At 47.5% G+C, this 25,427-nt stretch overlaps 1 protein-coding gene across 1 annotated transcript in view; it reads right to left on the bottom strand.

Annotated features, from left to right (window-relative positions):
- Positions 1 to 1,972: 1,972 nt before the first annotated feature.
- The window catches only part of LOC134983780 (oocyte zinc finger protein XlCOF7.1-like), a 122,254-nt gene continuing 98,799 nt past the window's right edge, over positions 1,973 to 25,427 (bottom strand). The window contains exon 3 of the mRNA XM_063949416.1: positions 1,973 to 4,361. Coding sequence (XP_063805486.1) covers positions 3,658 to 4,361 — 704 coding nt within the window. The 3' untranslated portion in view covers positions 1,973 to 3,657. The remainder of the gene's footprint in view (positions 4,362 to 25,427) is intronic.

Consider the following 25,427-nt stretch of genomic DNA (forward strand, 5'->3'; position numbering starts at 1 on the left):
AACTTAGCAGGCCTTTGGAATTAAACAGGCAGAAAGCTGGATATTATCTATGCACTAACCTTGGGATAATATAATGTATACCTCGCTCTGTGACAGGGTTTCATATTGTATACCTTGTTACAGGGAATATCCCTTCTCAATAACAATATTGTCACAGAATTGATACAAATGTGTAGAATTGGATATGCATGCCTTAGAGAACTGTGCTCTGTTACAGGGTTACACATGATATGCTCAGTCACAGGAGAACACCTTTTATTTCCAACAATATTGTTTTATTCCATGTGCAGATCTTTGTGATGTGGTCAGTTATCGATTTATATATGTACTGAATGGGTAACACATGTGATTGAGGATTCTGCTCTGGTACAGGGTTTTACAATGATATACTTGGTTGGTACTTATTTCATGCCTATTGAAAAATCTATCTTAAATATAAATAAAGGTTATGTTTTAATTTATTCATGAAACATAAAGAAAAAAGTGTGCCACACATTAAGGCTTCTTTAGATATAAGCCTACTAGCGTTTTTTTCTAAACCCCCTAACCAGTCATTGCAATTTGCTTAATGGTGCACCTCCAACCTGATTAACTAATCTTTGGTATTAACACTTTCGGATTATTCCCTCTATCGGTTGGTTCATACATAGAAGGATCATAAAACAATTATCATTTGGGCCTGTGCATAGTCTCTCAGACTTAACGTCTTCCCTGGAAATACTTGTGGATGGAGCCCTTCATTCGCTTTGCCAGGATTCAAGGGTGGTCAATCTGTTGAAATCAGAGCACTACATTTTGGCCACTGTGCTCGATCCTAGGTTTAAAGCCTACGTTGTATTTCTCTTTTCGGACACAAGTCTGCAGAGGGGGAAAGACCTGCTGGTGAGAAAATTGTCAACTCAAGCGGAACGTGAACCGTCAACAGCTCCTCCTTCATTTTCTCCAGCAAGTGGGGCTGCGAGGAAAAGGATAACATTTCCGAGCCCACCAGCTGGACACAAAAGTAACAATACAAGTGACACATTAACAGGAAATTGTTTCTGCCATCATAGCGACAATTATCTGGAAATAAGATAATACACAGACACATAAAAAGACTCAACGGAAATCTTTTGTTTTTAAACAACTTTATTTCATATCTTTAATAAACAGATTTTTCTCTATATTTTAAACTTAAAAAATACTTTACTCTGCACAACATGGATAAAATATCCTTTAAAGCACAGAAACAATTCAAGTTACATTATAGTATTGCAGGGAGCCAAAGGTCTATGGGGGTCATTCAGACCCAGCCGCAATAGCGGCCCACAGCAGTTTCCTGGTGGTGGTAAAATGCACATGCGCAGCGGCCACGCAGACACACACATTGCGGTCGCATCCCTGAGGGGTAAACGCAGGCGGGCCAGGGCCATTTTCCAGGGGCTGCATGATGTCACATCTGCGTTCATCTCTGATTAACCCCCTATAAGCTTCCAGAGTGCACCTCATATCTCATCTTTTCCAAGTTATTACAAATGATATGAGATCGGTAGCAGCGCTACTTTCAGGATTATTACACAGAACACACATAAAAGCTGACACAGCAAATAACAGTAACACATACAAGGGATTAATTAGAAATAAGGAAGCATAATCATCATTAAGTCTAATTATCAACTGGTTCTGTGCGGGACCCATAGACCTCTTTACTGCCTCCAGCAGCCCCTGGTACTGCACTGCGGCCATCCACCCTATCTCCCCCCCTCTACCACCACCACCCTGTCTCCTCTCACTACTGTCATCCGCCCCGTGTCTCCCCCCACTACTGACACCCGCCCTGTTTCCCTCTACTACTGCCACCGCCCTGTCTCCCCCACTACTGCCACCCACCCTTTCTCCCACCACTACTGCCACCCACCCTGTCTCCCCCCCACTAATGCCAGTCCTGTCTCACCCCACTACTGCCACCACCCCGCCTCCCCCCACTACTGCCACCACCCTGTCTCCCATCTGATACCTTAGCGCTGCTTGAGGACAAAATTCTCAGACACTGCCTCCGGCAGCCCCTACTACAGCACTAGTGCCACCACCCTGTCTTCCCCCTGACCTCTCAGCACTGCTTGGGGATTCTTGGTACTGCTGGTAACAGTCCTTCATCTGCAGGTGGCAGTAAGGAGGCAGAAGCTGCTTCTGGTTCCATGGACCCTGGTCATGTAGGGCTGGGAGAGTAAGTAAGATTATGTAATACAGTCACCATCTTACAGGCAGCCGGTGAAGGTTGTAGAGAATGGGTGTTATGTGGCAGGAACGGGCTGGTTAGGTAACAGCCTGGCTGCTGCATTCTGTACAAGCTACAAGTGGTGCAATTATTTTGCTGGGAGACCCAGGTAGAGGTCATTGCAGTAGTCTATGTGTGATGATACAAGTACATGTATGACTGTAGGTAGATATTCTGAGGGAAATAAGTGCTGGAGTCTGGCTATGTTCCTCAGATGAGTATCTGACTGTGGCAGATACTGATGTCCAAGTGTCACTCCACCATCCAGGACACCAAGATTCCGCACATGATCAGCATTTTGTAACTCTGACCCCCCAAGCGTAAGTCTGGTTGGTAGGTAAAGCTGAGCTGTATTCCTGCTCTTTGTTGGCGAGCTTAAAGGCCTGTTTCACCAGGACTGAATCACAGCAAACTGGCATCACCCATACCTGAAGCTCAGCTAGACAACCATTTAGGATTGGTACTGGGCTCTCAGTACCTAGAGCAAAGACAGGTCATCTGTATAGCAGTGGTAGATGAGGGTATGACATCTGATTATTTCACCCAGTGGTAACATGTGTATTGCAAAAAGCATAGAGATAGGATAAGAACCTTGAAGAACAACGCATGGCAATGATGAGTATACTCCAGAAGATTAAAATGGTTCCTCACCTGAATGATGTCTATTGTGTGCAATCTGAGTGATGTCTATTGTGTGTATATATCTATAGCTTCAGCTATGCATGGCTGTGCGTTCCAATACTCAAAGCGTTTGAAAATTAACAGTTAAAAAAAACAGTTGAACAAACATTGAACAACATCAAGAAAGAAATCCAGACCATTATGTGGACTCATTAAACCTCGAAAATGAAATCACCAGGACTATGCCCACTAACCCTCTGGCAGAGAACATCAGTAGTACCTTACAGGCCTACCCCTCGAGGATGGACTACTTCACCCAGGGTAATCCTACGCAGTGCGCCGAAGATGGCTGCCGCACCTGGTACCCTGTGAGGGTGGAATACACAACCCATGGAAGTTATTACCCAAAATGCCTACACCAATCCTGCATTATTCTTTCTGTATCTTTTATTTTTGTCTGTGTAGTTTATCGTTTGATGTGTAATACATAAATCTTCTGTATTATGTGCATTGTTTGAGTTCTAGTTGGCGCTGCGGATGGCTCCCTCGGTGCTGCTCTGCCAAGCAGCCTTCGTTTTTAGTCTTACATGTATAATATGTTGAGTCTATTGTACAGTTGCAATGTGCAGTATGAACGCATATATGTAATGTATGCTATGTTTTTCCCCCTTCTTATGCCTTGTATTCCCCATTCATGTTGCTGCTTGGCGATGCATTGTACCACAAACAATTCCTAGTGTACGCGAGTACACCTGGCCAATAAAGCTGATTCTGATGATTTATTTCTCAGAGTATAGAAATGACTTCTCACCTGTGTGACTTCTCTGATGTCTAACAAGAACTGATTTGTGTGTAAAACATTTCCCACACTCAGAACATGGAAATGGCTTCTCACCTGTGTGACTTCTCTGATGTCTAATAAGAACTGATTTATGTGTAAAACATTTCCCACACTCAGAACATGGAAATGCCTTCTCACCTGTGTGACTTCTCTGATGTGTAACAAGATGTGATTTACTTACAAAACATTTCCCACACTCAGAACATGGAAATGGCTTCTCACCTGTGTGACTGCGCAGATGTGTAACAAGTTGTGATTTACTTACAAAACATTTCCCACACTCAGAACATGGAAATGGCTTCTCACCTATGTGACTTCTGTGATGTATAACAAGATGTGATTTACTTACACAACATTTCCCACACACAGAGCAAGAAAACAGCTTCTCACCTGTGTGACTTCTGTGATGTATAACAAGAGCTGATTTGTGTGCAAAACATTTCCCACACTCAGAACATGGGAATGCCTTCTCACCTGTGTGACTTTGCTGATGGGTAACAAGTTGTGATTTTTGTGTAAAACATTTCCGGCACTCAGAGCAAGAAAATGGCTTCTCACCTGTGTGACTTCTCTGATGTATAACAAGTTGTGATTTGTATGTAAAACATTTCCCACACTCAGAACATATCAGTGGCCTCTCACCTGTATTACCTGTGTGTGGGTTATTAGGCTTCGTGTTCTTTGTAAAACATTTGGCATCTATAGAACAGGGAAACACTGTATCTACTGTCAGAGCTGTAATAGATGCACCAATATCAGAGTGATCAGGAGAACATTTCCCAGGATCAGAGGGATCAGCTGATAGAGCTGGATGTATAATAGGGGTAATGGGGTTATCTCCCGGAGAATACTGTCTACTGTCATTATCTTTTATGTCACAATCCGGGGATAACATTAGATGTCCTTCTGAGATATTCCTGCTTGTGTGTCCATCTGCTGGAAATAAAATACATTATGGAAATGTGACATTTTCTGTAACAATATTAATCTTGTAAACAATAGGAGAAGACGACTCTCTGGGACACTTAATTGTAAGTGTGTGTGTATAATAAAACATAACTTTTACTGAAGGCTTTATAATATTGTGTCTCAGACTATCATTGTGTCCACCCTCCTGAGAATGCTCACAATAACAAATGTAATATTATAATAAGACTTAGATATATCTCTCTCTTGTACTGGTAACTAACCATGAAGTATAAATGGAGACGTAGTCACTCGCCAAGTCCTATGTCAGCACCAATGTAAAACAATGGATGGGGAACATATCGTATGAATTGGAGATTCTAGATAAATAATAATATCAGTTATATGAGCTGATGGATCAGAGAAATGTCTCCTAACGTTACTCCTGGAAGCATTGGTAAGGTAGCATTCCTTTATGTGTGTGCTCATACGCTGGTACGCCTGTACAAGTGTTACTAACCCTTATATAAGGTATATTGCTACAGCAGAGTAGGTGTGGAACAAGGTACTTTACATGCAATACACCATATGATACCCTGTAATCATCATCTGCTGGGTCCTTTGGGAGCCACTGGCACTTTAAGAGTTTAATAGTGTGAGCTGGCCCCTCCCTCTATGCCCCTCCTACCAGACTTAGTTTAGAAAATGTGCCCGGAGCCGGTCACAGCTAGGGGAGCTTCTAAGAGTTTTCTTAGCTTTTTATTTTCTAGAGATAGTTAGGTTACAGGAAGGCAGCTGGCAACAGCCTCCCTGCTTCGTGGGACTTAGGGTGGGGAGAAGGAACCTACTTCCTGAAGAGTTACTGGTTCTCTACTCAACTGACAGGACACTGAGCTCCTGAGGGTTCTGATCACAAGCCCATGAGGCGACTGCTCACTCCGGCAGCACGGCCGCCACCCCCTAACAGAGCCAGAAGAAAGAAGAGTGGTGAGTACAGCGCCAGCATCCCGGTTAGCGGGTCACCGGAGGAAATGGCGGCACAAGGGTGGAAGCGCAGCTCTGAGAGGCTGCGCTCCAGGAAGGCTCAGCAACACACAGTGTAGGAGCTTTGAAGAGCGTCCCGAGCCAGCGCGGATAAACCCTACACTGGTCACGCAGCTAACAGCGGCTAATCCTCCTGTTATCACTAAAATCCTCAGGCCAGTATAAACAATTAGTGCGGGAAGCTGCGCGCCATTACAAGGGGCGGGGCTTCCTCTCAGAGCGGATCCAGCACTCACCAGCGCCATTTTCTCCCTGCAGATCATAGGAACTAGGACACTGACAGGGAGCGCTGCCCTCCCTATTAAGGTCAGTCAGCGCCGGGCTTTTATCATAATAACTGTCTACAGGGGCGCTGTGTGGCTGGCTCCTTATACTCTGTGACTCTCTGAAGGTACTCTGGGGGGAACTGTGTCTGACATTTTCCTGTGTGAGTGTGTGTAAGTGTGTATATCCACATTACCATGTCTAAGGACTCTGTGTCCTATGCTGCAGAGTGTGTATCTTCTCCTGAGGAGTCTATTCCATGTACTCAGGACTGCAATATCCTGTCTCAGCCTTCTGAATCCGAACCCCCATGGGTGGATAATTTAAGGGCAATGATATCCCAGATTTCAACAAGGATGTCACATACTGAGAAAGAGACGCAGTTTTTGAGACAATCTGTAGTGGGTTTGAAGTATTCAGCTCCCACTACTTCATCTAAAACCCCACCTACATACCCAAAAAATGTACAACTGCCCAGATAATGCAAGCTGACACTGATACCGACCCTGATACAGGGGACGGTGATGGGGATATGAAGGGGGGAATGCATCCCTTGCTAAAGGGGTGCAACTAATGACTAAAGCCATTAGGGATGTTTTGCATATTTCTGAGAAAGTTCCGGAAACAAGTAGAGGAAACTTATTTTACAGTAAATAAGAATACCTCGCTTACCTTCCCTGCTTCTAAGGAGTAAAACTGCCTGGTTTAAAAAATCCTGGGAAAACCCAGAGAAGAAAATTCCAGATCCCTAAAAGAATTCTCATTGCTTTCCATTTCCCTGAAGAGGACAGGAAGAAGTGGGAAAACCCACCTATAGTAGACGCTTCTGTATCTAGGCTGTCTAAAAAGGTGGTTTTACCTGTCCCTGGTTCAACCGCCTTAAAGGAGCCGGATGACCGCAAGATTGAGACTACGCTCAAATCACTATACACTGCTACAGGTGTGGCTTTAAGGCCCACTATTGCTTGTGCTTTGATTTCTAAAAGCCATAGTAAAGTGGTCAGGCACCTTACTAGAGGACTTAGATACTATGGATAGGAGTGACATTGACTTGTTTTTAAGTCACATACAGGATTCTGCAGGTTTCATGGTGGAGGCCATGAAGGACATTGGCCTGCTACTTCCATGGCTGTCTCGGCACGCAGAGGACTCTGGCTACGCCAATGGACTGCAGATGCAGAATCCAAGAAAAGTGTAGAGAACCTGCCATTCACAGGTCAGGCACTATTTGGGGACGCATTGGATGTGTGGATATCCACGGTGACTGTGGGTAAGCAGACATTTCTTCCCTCTGCAGCACCACCGGCTAGGAAATCTTATCCTTCATCTACACTGCAGTCCTTTCGGACCGCAAAATTTAAAAAATCCAAACCCCCTCCAACCTTTTTTAGAGGAGATCGGGGAAGATCCAAAAAACCTGCACCAACAGGTTCCCTGGAACAGAAACCAGGTTTTGCTTCCTTCAAATTTTCAGCATGACGACGGACCTCCCAGCCTGCAGATCAGGCAGGTGGGAGCGAGACTAAGAGATTTCAGTCACGTCTGGGCGTCATCATGCCTAGACCCCTGGGTGACGGATATTGTTACCCAGGGGTACAGACTGGAGTTTCAGGAACTCCCACCTCACAGATTCTTCAAATCAGGCTTACCAGCTTCACTGACAGAAAGTGATATCCTACAGGAAGCCATTCAAAAATTGGTACGAACAAATGTCATTGTTCCAGTTCCACCTCACCCAAAAACCAAGGGTTATTACTCAAACCTGTTTGTGGTACCAAAACCGGACAGTTCGGTAAGGCCTATATTGAACCTGAAGTTGTTGAACCCCTACTTAAGGGTTTTCCAATTCAAAATGGAGTCTCTGAGAGTGGTGATCTCAAGTCTGGAGGAAGGGGAATTCCTAGTATCCCTGGATATCAAGGATGCGTACCTTCACATTCCGATCTGGCCACCTCACCAGGCCTATCTACGGTTTGCACTACAGGACTGTCACTATCAGTTCCAGACGTAGCCATTTGGCCTCTCCACAGCACCGAGGGTGTTCACCAAGGTCATGGCGGAGATGATGCTCCTCCTACGCAAACAGGGAGTGAACATAATTCCATATCTGGATGATCTGCTGATAGAGGCATCTTCCAAGGAGAAGCTGTTGCAGAGTATTGCGCTCTCACCTCAACTACTCTGGGTTCATGGGTGGATCCTGAACCTTCCAAAGTCACATTTGGAACTGACAAGGAGACTGCCCTTCCTGGGGATGATACTCAACACAGAAGTGCAGAGGGTGTTTCTACCGGTGGAGAAAGCGTTGGTGATCCAATCAATTGTCAGGGATGTCTTAAAACCTCCCTGGGTATCGGTTCATCAGTGCATTCGCCTTTTGGGGAAGATGGTAGCCTCCTACGAGGCTCTACAATACGGAAGATTCCATGCACTGTTCTTCCAGCTGGATCTCCTGGACAAGTGGTCGGGATCGCATCTTCACATGCACCAGCAGATACGCCTGTCGCCGAAAGCCAGAATTTCACTCCTGTGGTGGCTGCAAACTTCTCATCTGCTCGAGGGCCGCAGGTTCAGGATTCAGAATTGGATTCTCCTAACCACGGATGCAAGCCTCCGGGTTGGGGAGCAGTAACCCAGGGGGAAAACTTCCAAGGAAAGTGGTCATGCCGGGAATCTGTCCTTCCAATAAACATTCTGGAACTAAGGGCCATATACAACGGCCTTCTACAGGCGGCACATCTTCTGCAAGATCGAGCCATTCAAGTTCAGTCGGACAACGTCACAGCGGTGTCCTACATCAACAGGAGTGGTCTTCCTCAGCAGACACGATCTCCATCCATGGTGGGTGGGGTTTCAGAGGGTGGGTGCTGTTGGCAATCAAGCCTATATCAATGTGTGCATTTATATTTAATCAGTACATATTTGGCTACAAAGTATCCTAGCTGCATAGTGTGTTAGTGTTAAGGATGAAGATATGACCTTTGGAGATACTCGGAGATAAACAGGAGAGGAACAGAAGGACAGCAGACTATCTTCCCCACCTGCAATTAACATCCTACAGAGAGTAACCTAATCCAGTACCACCAACGCCTGCAGCCCGCACAGCCTGGACACTGACCTCCCTGTCTGATTAAGTAACAGCCATACTGCTCTCACACGTTGCTTTCTGCTCCTCATTTATACTCTCTACAACCACTGTGTAACAATCTCAGCCTTTCCGATTCTTCCATTTACCAAAAAAAACTTTTTCAATGTCTCTGCTTTTACTACAACACCCTTCTCATTGTCCATTCTATATTACACCCACTTTGTTCTATATTATTCCTCTGAACAACACTACTGTACTGGAATTATGGCTCCTCGATCCTGTCCCATACCAATCCTCACTGCTAGGTCACCCCCCAATTTCCAGACCGCCCACAGGCATTGAGAACCCAGCCAGCCTGATCCCCATCTCCCCTGTCCCCTCCCTTCCCTTCTCCTGTGCACTCTGGAATGCTAGATCAATCTGCAACAAGCTGCCAACTATCCACAACCTCTTCATCTCCCACTCTTTTAACCTTCTCGCCATCACTGAATCCTGGCTCTCCTCCTCTGACACCACCTCCCCTGCTGCCCTCTCCTACGGAGGCCTCTCCTTCACCCACACGGTCAGACCTGATGGCCGCCAGGGTGGAGGCGTGGGCATCCTTCGCTCCCCAAACTGCAACTTTCGTGTCATCCCACCTGAGCCCTCCCTCACCTTCTCCACCTTTGAGGTCCACACTATCCGCCTCTTCTACCCCATTCACCTCCATGTGGCAGTGATCTACCACCCCCTGTCCGCTGTTCACCTTTCCTTGACAACTTTGCTGCCTGGCTTCCCCACTTTCTCTCCTCCGACCTCCCCTCTATCATCCTTGGTGACTTTAACATCCATATCGACATCACTAATGCAGCTTGCACTAATCTTCTTGCCCTTTCCACCACCTTTGGACTTTCTCAATGGTACTCCACCCCTACTCACAATCTCGGCTACTCCCTCGACCTTGTCTTCACCCACCGATGTGATCCCTCCTATTTCTCAAACTCTTCCTTCCCTCTCTCTGACCACCATCTACATTCTTTCACCCTCTCATCTTCTCCTCTCCTCTCCACGCCCAGACCCACCATCACCGAACACAATCTCGGGTCTTTCAACCCCGCTATCCTGTCCTCCCTCGAGACCTTCCTCTCTTCTCTTTCCACTATGACTTGTCCCAACCAGGCAGCCTCCTTCTATAACTCTTCTCTTACCGCTGCTCTCGACTCTGTGGCCCCCCCCTCTCCTCTGTCCCCTCTGCCGCTCCAAACCCCAACCCTGGCACACCAAACTAACACGATTCCTACAAAAATGTTCACGCTCCGCAGAGCGCTCCTGGAGGAGATCTCACTCTCTGGCGGACTTCCTGCATTTCAAGTTTATTCTCTCCTCCTACAGCTCTGCTCTCTCTCGCCAAGCAATCCTTTTTCCAAACACTCATCTCTTCTTAGTCCTCCAGTCCACGCCGACTCTTTGAAACTATCAACACTCTCCTCCTCCCCACCTCCCTCACTGCCACTGACTTTGCCTCCTTCTTCATCTCCAAAATTGTGGCTATCCAAAATGACATCTCCTCCCGTCACTCCTCTGCTGCCCCCCTGCCCCCATCATCCCTCCCCTCCATCTATCCCACCCTGTCCTGCTTCTGTCCCACCTCAGACAAGGAAGTCAACTCCCTCAACTTTTCCTCCCCCCACTCAACCTGCCCCTTGTACCCACTCCCTTCCCGTCATCTCTGCTCCCCCCCCCCCCCCCACTGCCTGCTCCCACCTTGCTCACCTCTTTAACCTATCGCTCTCTACCGGCATCTTTCCCACACCATTGAAACATGCTCTGGCGTCCCCTATTTTCAAAAAAACCAACCTCGACCCTTCATCACTCACTAGATACCGCCCCATCTCTCTTCTCCGATTTACCTCCAAACAACTTGAACGACTGGTCTACAGCCATCTCACAAGCTACCTCTCTGACAACTCCATCCTTGATCCACTACAATCTGGCTTTCGCCACTCCACGAGACTGTCCTGGTGAAAGTCATCATTGACATGCTTTCGGCCAAATCCAGGGGCCACTTCTTTCTGCTTATCCTTCTGGAGCTCTCTGCTGCATTTGACACTGTGGATCATCATCTCCTCCTCCGCACACTCCAAAACATTGGCCTCTCTAGCACCGTCCTTGACTAGTTTACCTCTTACCCCACTAACCGCTCCTTCTCTGTGTCTGCCTCCGGAACAACCTCACACCCTTCCATCCTTCCTGTTGGTGTCCCTCAGGGTTCTGTCCTAGGCCCCCTTCTGTTCACCCTGTACACCTCTTCCCTGGGTGCGCTCATTAACTCATTTGGCCTTCAATACCACCTCTATGCTGATGACACACAACTCTACCTCTCATCTCCTGATCTGTCCCCCTCTGTCCTCTCTCAGGTCTCCAGCTGCCTCTCTGCCATCTCCTCCTGGATGTCTGAGCATTCTCTGAAGCTCAACATGGACAAAACTGAATTCATTATCTTTCCCCCAGCCAGAGCAACACCCCCTACATATATCTCTATCACTGTTGACAACACAATCATCTCCCCCGTTCCCCAGCTCCGCTGCCTGGGTGTCACTCTTGACTCCTCCCTCTCCTTTGCACCCCACATCCAAGCTCTGGCGCAATCCTGTCGGTTCCAGCTATGCAACATTGTTCGCATCAGGCCATTTCTCTCCCAGAGTGCAACTAAACTCATCATCCACTCACTGGTCATCTCACAACTCGACTACTGCAATGTTCTCCTCACTGGCCTCGCTTGCTCCCATCTCGCTCCCCTCCAATCTGTCCTCAACTCCGTAGCTAGGCTCATCTTCCTCTCACGCCGCACCACATCTGCCACTCCCCTTCAACAAAATCTACACTGGCTCCCATTCCCCTACAGAATCCTATTCAAACTCCCCACCCTCACATACAAGTCCATCTCTAATTCCACTGCTCCCTACATCTCCAACCTCCTCTCCCTTCATACTCCCTCCCGCCCACTACGGTCGGCTGATGACCATCGCCTCTCCTCTGCCTTGGTCACTGCTTCCCATGCACGAGTTCAAGATTTTGCCCGTGCTGCACCCCTTCAGTGGAACGTGCTCCCCCGCTCCATTATACTCTCCCCGACCTTGCAAAGCTTCAAACGGTCACTGAAAACCCACCTATTTATCAAAGCGTACCCCTCCGATGCATAACCTAGTCCTTAGGCTGCTCCTCCATCCCCCTGCCCCACGCCTTGAACATCTCTGCCGTGCTTGATACTGCCATCGGGCTTCCTCCCGCTTGCTTGCACCTCATGTCATCTGTCTGTCGCCCCTCCCCAATAGATTGTTAGCTCTTCAGAGCAGGGACCCATTTCCTCTTGTTGTCTAAGCCCTCTTCTCGACACATTTCACTCAGCAACCATCTTTACCTGCTTTTTCTCCTACTGGTAAAGGCTCCTCTCTATCTATGGCCGCCAGCCCCAAGTAGTACAATGATTACTCCCTCGCTACTTACATCAAAGCTGTATTATGTATGAGAATTGTGGCTCTTTGTTACCTGTACTCTATTTCTGTTATTTATTTACTGTAATGCTAAGTTCTGTCTCCCTGTACTGTCCTGTGTACAGCGCTGCGAAACACTTGTGGCGCCTTATAAATAAAATGTAATAATAATAATAATAATAATAATAATAATAATACTACTGTGTCTGTCTCCTTATCAGGGATACTCAGGACATCTCAAATAGAGTAATAAGAGCTTCCACTCACTGAGACATTAGCGTCCCCCATATTTACATTCACGTCCCCCTCTTCCAGATCTGGCATCTCCACATCACAGACAGACTGGAGAACCTGGGGTGATGTACCTTTTTGGGAAATAAGTATAGGGGGCTGAGAGGATGGTCTTCGGTCTGAATTCTTAATCATAAAATCAGCCATAGACTTCTTTTAAAATCCTGCCTCTCCTGTCTGGCAGTATCCAGTACAGGGGATATGTCTGTAATCATTCCTTTTATTGAGTCCAGCCACGCTGGCTCCTGAGTGCTGCTTCCTTGTGAAGGAGGGCTGCACTGTGCACACAACAGAGATCCCCTGGGGAAGGGGAAAACCTTGTGCTGCAGGACTGGCATATGACCTTCTTACCTGACATACTGTACAGCATAATACACACACAGGAACAGGTTACATAACACAGTAACCCAGAGAGCCTGCTAGGAATGAGAGAGAGAAACCAGCACACCTTGCCTCTACAGCCAAAGCAGTGCTTTGCCGGGCAGTAACTAGGAACCTTAGATAAGAGATCTAGATTATTATATACACATACAGTATATCGCTCCACCTACCACAAACCCCCTTGTACCAAACAAGGTGCTTCTGAGGGTCCCTAGGAGGTAGGAAATAGTGCACTGAGCCACTGGTCCCGCTCTCCAGAAATGCCCCGCCTCCTTAATGGCATGCATTGTTCCCACAATAGTTTATACTGGCAGGGTAATTTTTGCAAAGAAAATGGGGTTAAAACCCCTTTTCAACGTAAGTGCCAGTGTGGGCTTTCATAGAGGGACATCAGCACTGTGCCCGCTGCCCTAACGCCACCATCTGTACCGGGACCCCGGTTTAGTACTCAGCACTCAATTAGGGGTGGCGGCATGCTGTGAGGAAGAGCGCACACCGCTGTGGGTGAGTGAAACAACCCCCTTCAGGAGCTATGTCCTGTCAGTGGGGATCTTAACCATTAACCCTTCAAGAGGTTGGTACCGGTCCCCCCCTAAGTCTCACAACGCAGGCAGACTGGTGCCAACCCGTCCTGTCTGAAAACATCAAACTAAAATACATTCTGAAGAAAACTCTCTGGAGCTCCAGAGAATGCACCCGGCTCCTTGGGCACATTTTTCTAAACGGAGTCTGGTAGGAGGGGCTTAGAGGGGAGGAGCCAGCACACACTAAGGATTTCTTAAAGTGTCAGGCTCCAATAGACCCAATCTATACCCCATAGTACTAAGACCATCCCAGTATCCCCTAGAATGTTAGAGAAAGTGGACATTCCTGTTGACAGTCCTTCATGACACTTTACCTAAACCAATCCCGGAGGAGTTGTCTTCCGTCTCAAAGTAATATGATAAAGGAGTAAGACTGTTACAGACACTCAGAGTCTGTTTCCTACTGTAACATGTGCCAAATGGGACTAACTTACTGGGCATGGATCTATTTTTGGGCCAGATTTATTTGCTCTTGTTATGGGTATAAAACGTATATTTTTATCTTTATTTCCTGTGTTATGTATGAGATACACCAGAGAGTGTGGGGAGGAGACTGGTCAGATCTCTGGGCTGGTAACACACAGTGACATGATGTGAGAGGAGAGCAGGAGTATAATAGGGGCTGATGGCTCCTGATGTATGAGATACACCAGAGAGTGTGGGGAGGAGACTGGTCAGATATCTGGGCAGGTAACACACAGTGACATGATGTGAGGAGGAGAGCAGTATAATAGGGGCTGATGGCTCCTGATGTATGAGATACACCAGAGAGTGTGGGGAGGAGACTGGTCAGATCTCTGGGCTGGTAACACACAGTGACATGATGTGAGAGGAGAGCAGGAGTATAATAGGGGCTGATGGCTCCTGATGTATGAGATACACCAGAGAGTGTGGGGAGGAGACTGGTCAGATCTCTGGGCTGGTAACACACAGTGACATGATGTGAGGGGAGAACAGGAGTATAAATAAGAATTTACTTACCGATAATTCTATTTCTCATAGTCCGTAGTGGATGCTGGGGACTCCGTAAGGACCATGGGGAATAGCGGCTCCGCAGGAGACTGGGCACATCTAAAGAAAGCTTTAGGACTAACTGGTGTGCACTGGCTCCTCCCCCTATGACCCTCCTCCAAGCCTCAGTTAGGATACTGTGCCCGGACGAGCGTACACAATAAGGAAGGATTTTGAATCCCGGGTAAGACTCATACCAGCCACACCAATCACACCGTATAACCTGTGATCTGAACCCAGTTAACAGCATGATAACAGAGGAGCCTCTGAAAGATGGCTCACAACAATAATAACCCGATTTTTGTAACAATAACTATGTACAAGTATTGCAGACAATCCGCACTTGGGATGGGCGCCCAGCATCCACTACGGACTATGAGAAATAGAATTATCGGTAAGTAAATTCTTATTTTCTCTAACGTCCTAAGTGGATGCTGGGGACTCCGTAAGGACCATGGGGATTATACCAAAGCTCCCAAACGGGCGGGAGAGTGCGGATGACTCTGCAGCACCAAATGAGAGAACTCCAGGTCCTCCTCAGCCAGGATATCAATTTTGTAGAATTTTACAAACGTATTTGCTCCTGACCAAGTAGCTGCTCGGCAAAGTTGTAAAGCCGAGACCCCTCGGGCAGCCGCCCAAGATGAGCCAACCTTCCTTGTGGAGTGGGCATTTACAGATTTTTGGCTGTGGCAGGCCTGCCACAGAATGTGCAAGCTGAATTGTACTACAAATCCAACGAGCAATAGTCTGCTTAGAAGCAGGAGCACCCAGCTTGTTGGGTGCACACAGGATAAACAGCGAGTCAGATTTCCTGACTCCAGCCGTCCTACAAACATATATTTTCAGGGCACTGACAACGTCTAGCAACTTGGAGGCCTCCAAGTCCCTAGTAGCCGCAGGCACCACCAATAGGCTGGTTCAGGTGAGACGCTGAAACCACCTTGGGGAGAAACTGAGGACGAGTCCTCAATTCCGCCCTGTCCGAATGGAAAATCAGATAAGGGCTTTTTCAGGATAAAGCCGCCAATTCTGACACGCGCCTGGCCCAGGCCAGGGCCAACAGCATGACCACTTTCCATGTGAGATATTTTAACTCCACAGATTTAAGTGGTTCAAACCAATGTGACTTTTGGAACCCAAAACTACATTGAGATCCCAAAGTGCCACTGGAGGCACAAAAGGAGGCTGTATATGCAGTACCCCTTTTACAAACGTCTGAACTTCAGGGACTGAAGCTAGTTCTTTTTGGAAGAAAATTGACAGGGCCGAAAATTTGAACCTTAATGGACCCCAATTTCAGGCCCATAGACACTCCTGTTTGCAGGAAATGTAGGAATCGACCCAGTTGAATTTCCTCCATCGGGCCTTACTGGCCTCGCACCACGCAACATATTTTCGCCAATTGCGGTGATAATGTTTTTGCGGTTACATCCTTCCTGGCTTTGATCAGGATAGGGATGACTTCATCCGGAATGCCTTTTTTCCTTCAGGATCCGGCATTCAACCGCCATGCCGTCAAACGCAGCCGCGGTAAGTCTTGGAACAGACAGGGTCCTTGCTGGAGCAGGTCCCTTCTTAGAGGTAGAGGCCACGGATCCTCCGTGAGCATCTCTTGAAGTTCCGGTTACCAAGTCCTTCTTGGCCAATCCGGAGCCACGAATATAGTGCTTTCTCCTCTCCATCTTATCAATCTCAGTACCTTGGGTATGAGAGGCAGAGGAGGGAACACATACACTGACTGGTACACCCACGGTGTTACCAGAGCGTCTACAACTATTGCCTGAGGGTCTCTTGACCTGGCGCAATACCGGTCGAGTTTTTTAATCATGTGGACGACTTCTGGGTGAAGTCCCCACTCTCCCGGGTGGAGGTCGTGCTGAGGAAGTCTGCTTCCCAGTTGTCCACTCCCGGAATGAATACTGTTGACAGTGCTATCACATGATTTTCCGCCCAGCGAAGAATCCCTGCAGCTTCTGCCATTGCCCTCCTGCTTCTTGTGCCACCCTGTCTGTTTACGTGGGTGACTGCCGTGATGTTGTCCGACTGGATCAACACCGGCTGACCTTGAAGCAGAGGTCTTGCTAAGCTTAGAGCATTGTAAATGTCCCTTAGCTTCAGGATATTTATGTGAAGTGATGTATCCAGGCTTGACCCTAAGCCCTGGATATTCCTTCCCTGTGTGACTGCTCCCCAGCCTCGCAGGCTGGCATCCGTGGTCACCAGGACCCAGTCCTGAATGCCGAATCTGCAGCCCTCTAGAAGATGAGCACTCTGCAACCACCACATGATGGATACCCTTGTCCTTGGTGACAGGGTTATCCGCTGATGCATCTGAAAATGCGACCCGGACCATTTGTCCAGTAGGTTCCACTGGAAAGTTCTTGCGTGGAATCTAACGAATGGGATTGCTTCGTAGGAAGCCACCATTTTTACCCAGAACCCTTGTGCATTGATGCACTGAGACTTGGTTCGGTTTTAGGAGGTTCCTGACTAGCTCGGATAACTCCCTGGCTTTCTCTTCCGGGAGAAACACCTTTTTTCTGGACTGTGTCCAGGAACATCCCTAGGAAACAGAAGACAAGTCGTCGGAACCAGCTGCGATTTTGGAATATTGAGAATCCAATCGTGCTGCCGCAACACTACCTGAGATAGTGCTACACCGACTTCCAACTGTTCCCTGGATCTTACCCTTATCAGGGAATCGTCCAAGTAAGGGATAACTAAAATTCCCTTCCTTCGAAGGGATATCATTTCGGCCATTACCTTGGTAAAGACCCGGGGTGCCGTGGACCATCCCTACGGCAGCGTCTGAACTGATAGTGACAGTTCTGTACCATAACCTGAGGTACCCTTGGTGAGAAGGGTAAATTTTGACATGAAGGTAAGCATCCTTGATGTCCCGAGACATCATGTAGTCCCCTTCTTCCAGGTTCGCAATCACTGCTCTGAGTGACTCAATCTTGAATTTGAACCTCTGTATGTAAGTGTTCACAGATTTTAGATTTTAGATTTAGAATCGGTCTCACCGGGCCGTCTGGCTTCGGTACCACAATAGTGTTGAATAATACCCCGTTCCCTGTTGCAGGAGGGGTACCTTGATTATCACCTGCTGGGAATACAGCTTGTGAATGGCTTCCAAAACTGCCTCCCTGTCAGAGGGAGACGTCGGTAAAGACGACTTTTGGAAACGGCGAGCGGGAGACGTCTCGAATTTCAATATGTACCCTTGAGATATTACCTGAAGGATCCAGGGGTCTACTTGCGAGTGAGCCCACTGCGCACTGAAATTCATTGAGAACGGGCCCCCACCGTGCCTGAGCTTGTAAGGCCCTAGCGTCATACTGAGGGCTTTTGCAGAGGCGGGAAAGGATTTCTGTTCCTGGGAACTGGGTAATCTCTTCAGCCTTTTTCCTCTCCCTCTGTCACGAGCAGAAAAGAGGAACCTTTTGTCCGCTTGCCAACAAAGGACTGCGCCTGATAATACGGCGTCTTATTTTGAGAGGCGACCTGGGGTACAAACGTGGATTTCCCAGTTGTTGCCGTGGCCACCAGGTCTAAAAGACCGACCTCAAATGTCCCCTTTCAAAGGCAATACTTCCAAATGCCGTTTGGAATCCGCATCACCTGACCATTTTACTGGTAGAATTGGACAACGCACTTATACTTGATGCCAGTCGGCAAATATTCCGCTGTGCATCATGCATATATAGAAATGCATCTTTTAAATGCTCTATAGGCAATAATATACTATCCTTATCTAGGATATCAATATTTCCAGTCAGGGAATCCGACCATGCCAACCCAGCACTGCACCTCCAGGCTGAGGCGATTGCTGGTCGCAGTATAACACCAGTATGTGTGTAAATACATTTTTGGATACCCTCCTGCTTTCTATCAGCAGGATCCTTAAGGGCGGCCATCTCATGAGAGGGTAGAGCCCTTGTTCTTACAAGCGTGTGAGCGCCTTTTCCCCCCTAGGGGGTGTTTCCCAACGCACCCTAACCTCTGGCGGGAAAGGGTATACAGCCAATACTTTTTAAGAAATTATCAATTGTTATCGGGGGGAAACCCACGCATCATCACACACCTCATTTTATTTCTCAGATTCAGGAAAACTACAGGTAGTTTTTCCCTCACCGAACATAATACCCCTTTTTGGTGGTACTCGTATTATCAGAAATGTATAAAACATTTTCCATTGTCTCAATCATGTAACGTGTGGCCCTACTGGAAATCACGGTTGTCTCTTCACCGTCGACACAGGAGTCAGTATCCGTGTCGGCGTCTGTATCTGCCATCTGAGGTAACGGGCGCTTTAGAGCCCCTGACGGCCTATGAGACGTCTGGACAGGCACAAGCTGAGTAGCCGGCTGTCTCATGTCAACCACTGTTTTTTTATACAGAGCTGACACTGTCACGTAATTTTAAACAGTACATCCACTCAGGTGTCGACCCCCTAGGTGGTGACATCACTGTTACAGACACTCTGCTCCGTCTCCACATCATTTTTCTCCTCATACATGTCGACACAAACGTACCGACACACAGCACACACACAGGGAATGCTCTGATAGAGGACAGGACCCCACTAGCCCTTTGGGGAGACAGAGGGAGAGTATGCCAGCACACACCAGAGCGCTATATATATATACAGGGATAACCTTATATAAGTGTTTTCCCCCTTATAGCTGCTGTATGTTTTAATACTGCGCCTAATTAGTGCCCCCCTCTCTTTTTTTAACCCTTTCTGTAGTGTAGTGACTGCAGGGAAGAGCCAGGGAGCTTCCCTCCAACTGAGCTGTGAGGGAAAATGGCGCCAGTGTGCTGAGGAGATAGGCTCCGCCCCCTTTTCGGCGGCCTTATCTCCCGTTTTTCTGTATATTCTGGCAGGGGTTAAATGCATCCATATAGCCCAGGAGCTATATGTGATGTATTTTTTGCCATGTAAGGTATTTTTATCATGTTTTATTGCGTCTCAGGGCGCCCCCCCCAGCGCCCTGCACCCTCAGTGACCGGAGTATGAAGTGTGCTGAGAGCAATGGCGCACAGCTGCAGTGCTGTGCGCTACCTTATTGAAGACAGGAACGTCTTCTGCCGCCGATTTTTCCGGACCTCTTCGCTCTTCTGGCTCTGTAAGGGGGCCGGCGGCGCGGCTCCGGGACCCATCCAGGCTGGGCCTGTGATCGTCCCTCTGGAGCTAATGTCCAGTAGCCAAGAAGCCCAATCCACTCTGCACTCAGGTGAGTTCGCTTCTTCTCCCCTTAGTCCCTCGATGCAGTGAGCCTGTTGCCAGCAGGTCTCACTGAAAATAACAAACCTAAACTAAAACTTTCACTAAGAAGCTCAGGAGAGCCCCTAGTGTGCACCCTTCTCGTCGGGCACAGAAATCTAACTGAGGCTTGGAGGAGGGTCATAGGGGGAGGAGCCAGTGCACACCAGTTAGTCCTAAAGCTTTCTTTAGATGTGCCCAGTCTCCTGCGGAGCCGCTATTCCCCATGGTCCTTACGGAGTCCCCAGCATCCACTTAGGACGTTAGAGAAATAGGGGTTGATGGCTCCTGATGTATGAGATACACCAGAGAGTGTGGGGAGGAGACTGGTCAGATCTCTGGGCTGGTAACACAGTGACATGATGTGAGGGGAGAGCAGGAGTATAATAGGGGCTGATGGCTCCTGATGTATGAGATACACCAGAGAGTGTGGGGAGGAGACTGGTCAGATATCTGGGCAGGTAACACACAGTGACATGATGTGAGGAGGAGAGCAGGAGTATAATAGGGGCTGATGGCTCCTGATGTATGAGATACACCAGAGAGTGTGGGGAGGAGACTGGTCAGATCTCTGGGCTGGTAACACACAGTGACATGATGTGAGGAGGAGAGCAGGAGTATAATAGGGGCTGATGGCTCCTGATGTATGAGATACACCAGAGAGTGTGGGGAGGAGACTGGTCAGATCTCTGGGCTGGTAACAGACAGTGACATGAGGTGAGGGGAGAGCAGGAGTATAATAGAGGTGATGGGTCCTGATGTATGAGATACACCAGAGAGTGTGGGTAGGAGACTGGTCAGATCTCTGGGCTGGTAACACACAGTGACATGATGTGAGGGGGAGAGCAGGAGTATAATAGGGGCTTATGGCTCCTGACTCCACTACTGGGCAAATACAGTTCCCTAATTTGTACTGACAGAGGAGGTTGTAGGGTAAGAGATTGCTGTAGTGACTGAGCAAGGAGAATATGTGACTCTTTTCTGTAATAAGTGTTTATTACTTACCTGTGCTGGTATCTGTAGGGATTTCCTCCTCCTTACACTGCTGATCACCCCTCACATACGTCTCTTCTTCTCCCTCTATATCTTCTGCCTTCATATCAGACACATACGTCTCTTCTTCTTCCTCTATATCTTCTGCCTTTATATCAGTCACATACGTCTCTTCTTCTTCCTCTATATCTTCTGCCTTTATATCAGTCACATACGTCTCTTCTTCTCCCTCTATATCTTCTGCCTTCATATCAGTCACATACGTCTCTTCTTCTCCCTCTATATCTTCTGCCTTCATATCAGTCACATACGTCTCTTCTCCCTCTATATCTTCTGCCTTTATATCAGTCACATACGTCTCTACTTCTACCTCTATATCTTCTGCCTTTATATCAGTCACATACGTCTCTACTTCTACCTCTGTATCTTTGACTTTAATATTATTTAATTGGGCTTCACCCTATGTAAACCATCAATAAAAGAAGACTGTAATAATTGTTGATTTCAGTAATAGATTAAACAATACAAATATAATGACACACACAGCTGCTCTACACATTATATAGTGACAGTCACTTTGGGTGAGACCCTAAATCCAACCTACCTGATCCTCCTGTGGGATCCTGTGATTCTCCTCTGTACAGTCCTGGGAATACAGAGGACGGGGACATCTCTCTGGGGTATCTCTGTTACTGGGCCCATCTGTAGGAGACACACAGTGACTTGAGTACAGTGTATATATGTGATTATCAGGTGATGTGTGTATATAGGGGGTCCCCATACCTGCTCTCCCCTGTACAATACATGACAGTCTCCTCTTACCCAGTGATGTGAGGGGCCGGTGATTCTCCATCATCACATCCTTGTACAGACCCCTGTGTTCCTCTATATACTCCCTCTCCTGCATGGAGACATAGACAGTGACATCCTGACACCTTATATGAACCTGACACACACAGTGATACAGTCATCACCCAGACACATCCCCTGGTGTTACTGTATAATGTCCCATTCCCAGCAGTCACCTCTCCAGTCACCACCCAGACACATTCCCTGGTGTTACTGTATAATGTCCCATTCCCAGCAGTCACCTCTCCAGTCACCACCCAGACACATCCCCTAGTGTTACTGCATAAAGTCCCATTCCCAGCAGTCACCTCTCCAGTCATCACCCAGACACTTCCCCTGGTGTTACTGTATAATGTCCCATTCCCAGCAGTCACCTCTCTAGTCTTCACCCAGACACAACCCCTGGTGTTACTATATAATGTCCCATTCCCAGCAGTCACCTCTCTAGTCACCACCTGGACACATCCCTTGGTGTTACTGTATAATGTCCCATTCCTAGCAGTCACCTCTCCAGTCATCACCCAGACACGTTCCCCAGTGTTACTGTATAATGCCCCATTCCCGGCAGTCACCTCTCCAGTCATCACCCAGACACGTCCCCCGTGTTACTGTATAATGCCCCATTCCCAGCCGTCACCTCTCCAGTCAGCAACTGAATGATCTTCTTGGTGAGTTCCAGGATCTTCTGATCATTGTGTCTCTCATGTGTCAGTGAGTGAGGTGGAGGCACCGTGATGAGGCTCTGGGTTCTACTCAGTCCTCCTGATACAGGGGGATGGCTGCTGGGCGTCTCATACTTATTGGATGTCTTCTTCACTATTGTGTATTCCTGTGTAATGGTGGAGACATCAAATATCAATATATACACTCCCAGATCCCCTCACCTCCCCAGTCATGTCCCTGTATTATTTCTACAGAAATAAGTGAAGTCACTGTGACACTCCCAGATTCCTTCACCTCCACAGTCATGTCCCTGTATTATTACTATAGATATGTGATGTCACTGTGACACTCCCAGATCCCCTCACCTCCTCAGTCATGTCCCTGTATTATTACTATAGATATAAGTGATTTTTCTGTGACGGTCCCAGATCCCCCAAACTCCCCAGTCACGTCCATGTATTATTACTATAGATATAAGTGACGTCACTGTGACTCTCCCAGACCCCTTTAATTCCCCAGTCACGTCCCTGTATTATTTATATAGATATAAGTGACGTCACTGTGCCGCTTCCAGATTCCCTCACCTCCCCAGTCATGTCCCTGTATTATTACTATAGATATTAGTGAGGTCACTGTGACTCTCCCAGATCCCCTCCCCTCCCCAGTCATGTCCCTGTATTATTACTATAGATATAAGTGATTTCACTGTGACGCTCCCAGATCCCATCACCTTCCCAGTCATGTCCCTGTATTATGACTATAGATATGAGTGACGTCACTATGAAGCCCCAAGATCCCTTCACCTCCCCAGTCATGTCCCTGTATTATTACTATAGACAAAAGTGACATCACTGTGACACTCCCACATCCCCTCACCTCCCCATTCATGTCCCTGTATTATTCCTATAGATATATGTGACATCAAAGTGATGCTCCCAGATCCCTTCAACTCCCCAGTCATGTCCCTGTATTATTACTATAGATATATGTGACTTCACTGTGTCGCTCCCAGATCCCGATACCTCTCCCAGTCATGTCCCTTTATTACTATAGATATGTGATGTCACTGAGACACTCCCAGATCACCTCACCTCCCCTGTCATGTCCCTGTGTTATTACTATAGATATGTGACATCACTGCGCCGCTCCCAGATCCCCTTTCCTCCCCAGTCATGTCCCTGTATTATTTCTATAGATATAAGTGATGTCACTGTGACGCGCCCAGATCCCCTCACCTCCCCAGTCATGTCCCTATATTATTACTATGGATACAAGTGATTTCACTGTGATGCTCCTAGATCCCCCCACCTCCGCAGTCAAGTCCCTGTATTATTACTATAGATATAAGTTACTTATCAGTAACACTTCAAAATCCCCTCACCACCCCAGTCATGTCTCTATATTATTACTATAGATATAAGTGATGTCACTGCGATGTTCTAAGACCCCCTCACCTCCCCACTGACATCGCTGTATTATTAGTATAGATATGTGACCTCACTGTTACGCTCCGATTCCCTAACCACCCCAGTCATATCCCTGTATTATGACTATAGATATTAGTAATGTCACAGTAACGAACCCAGATCCCCTCACCTCCCCAGTCATGTCCCTGTATTATTACTATAGATAAAAGTAATTTCACTGTATATCTCCAAGAGCCACACACCTCATTAGTCATGTCCCTGTATTATTACCATAGATATGTGACATCACTGTGATACTCCCAGATCCGCCCCACCTCCCCAATCATGTCCTTGTATTTTTAATTTAGATATAAGTGATGCCACAGTGATGCTTCCAGTTCACCTCACCTCTCCAGCCATGTCCCTGTATTATTACTATAGATATAAGGTCACTGTGACACTCCCAGATCCCCTCACCTCCCCAGTCATGTCCCTGAACTATTACTGTAGATATTAGTGAGGTCACTATGACACTCCCAGATCCACTCACCTCCCCAGTCATGTCCCTTTATTATTACTATAGATATTAGGTCACTGTGATGCTCCCACGTCCCCCTCACCTCCCCAGTCATGTTCCTGTATTGTTACTATAGATATAAGGTCACTGTGACGCTCCCAGATCTCCTCACCTCCCCAGTCATGTTCCTGTACTGTTACTTTAGATATAAGGTCACTGTGACGCTCCCAGATCCACTCACCTCTCCAGTCAGCAGGTAGATGATCTCCAGGGTGATATTTATTATCCTCTCAGTCCTGGGACTCCTGTCCTTGTCCATCCTCGGTGAATCAGAGAGAATACAGAACGTGTGATGTGTAATAAAGACTCCGTTCCTCACAGCTGGAGTTCCTGGAATAAATATAACACATAAAACATACTGCACATGTAACATAGTAAATGTGGAATAGAGTGGTGATTAAGTCTCCTATTTCCCCACTGACAGAGTCCTGGTCAGTGTCTCCGAGGTTCTTTTGACCCAGCCCCATAAGTCTGCACTGCATAGTGGGCCTGATCTAGATTGTAGTGCTATTGTGGGTGGAGTCACAATGAACTGATGTTCGGTACACCGCTCATGTGCACGAGCCGTACGGAGCATGTGCTCAATGTGTCCTGGTTTGTCAGACGAGTATAGCTGCAGCCATGAAGTGGTGTAAGGGTGAGAATTGGTTGTGAAGGGACAGGGTCTCCTGAGGGAAATTTCATGGACTCATTCATGGAGCTGCGGCGTACAGTCTCTGTGACCTCAGGTTTCACACATCCAGCCGATGGTGTAGCAAAGGTGGCAGGAGACAGGCAGGGGAAAGGCTGCAGGAGACAGGCAGGGGAAAGGCTGCAGGAGACAGGCAGGGGAAAGGTGGCCGGAGACAGGCAGGAAAGGTGGTCGGAGACAGGGAGGTGGGCAGCAGGGTGGGGGTGGCAGGAGAC

This window comes from Pseudophryne corroboree, assembly GCF_028390025.1.
Source record: "Pseudophryne corroboree isolate aPseCor3 chromosome 3 unlocalized genomic scaffold, aPseCor3.hap2 SUPER_3_unloc_24, whole genome shotgun sequence".
In the NCBI taxonomy this organism is placed as follows: domain Eukaryota; kingdom Metazoa; phylum Chordata; class Amphibia; order Anura; family Myobatrachidae; genus Pseudophryne; species Pseudophryne corroboree.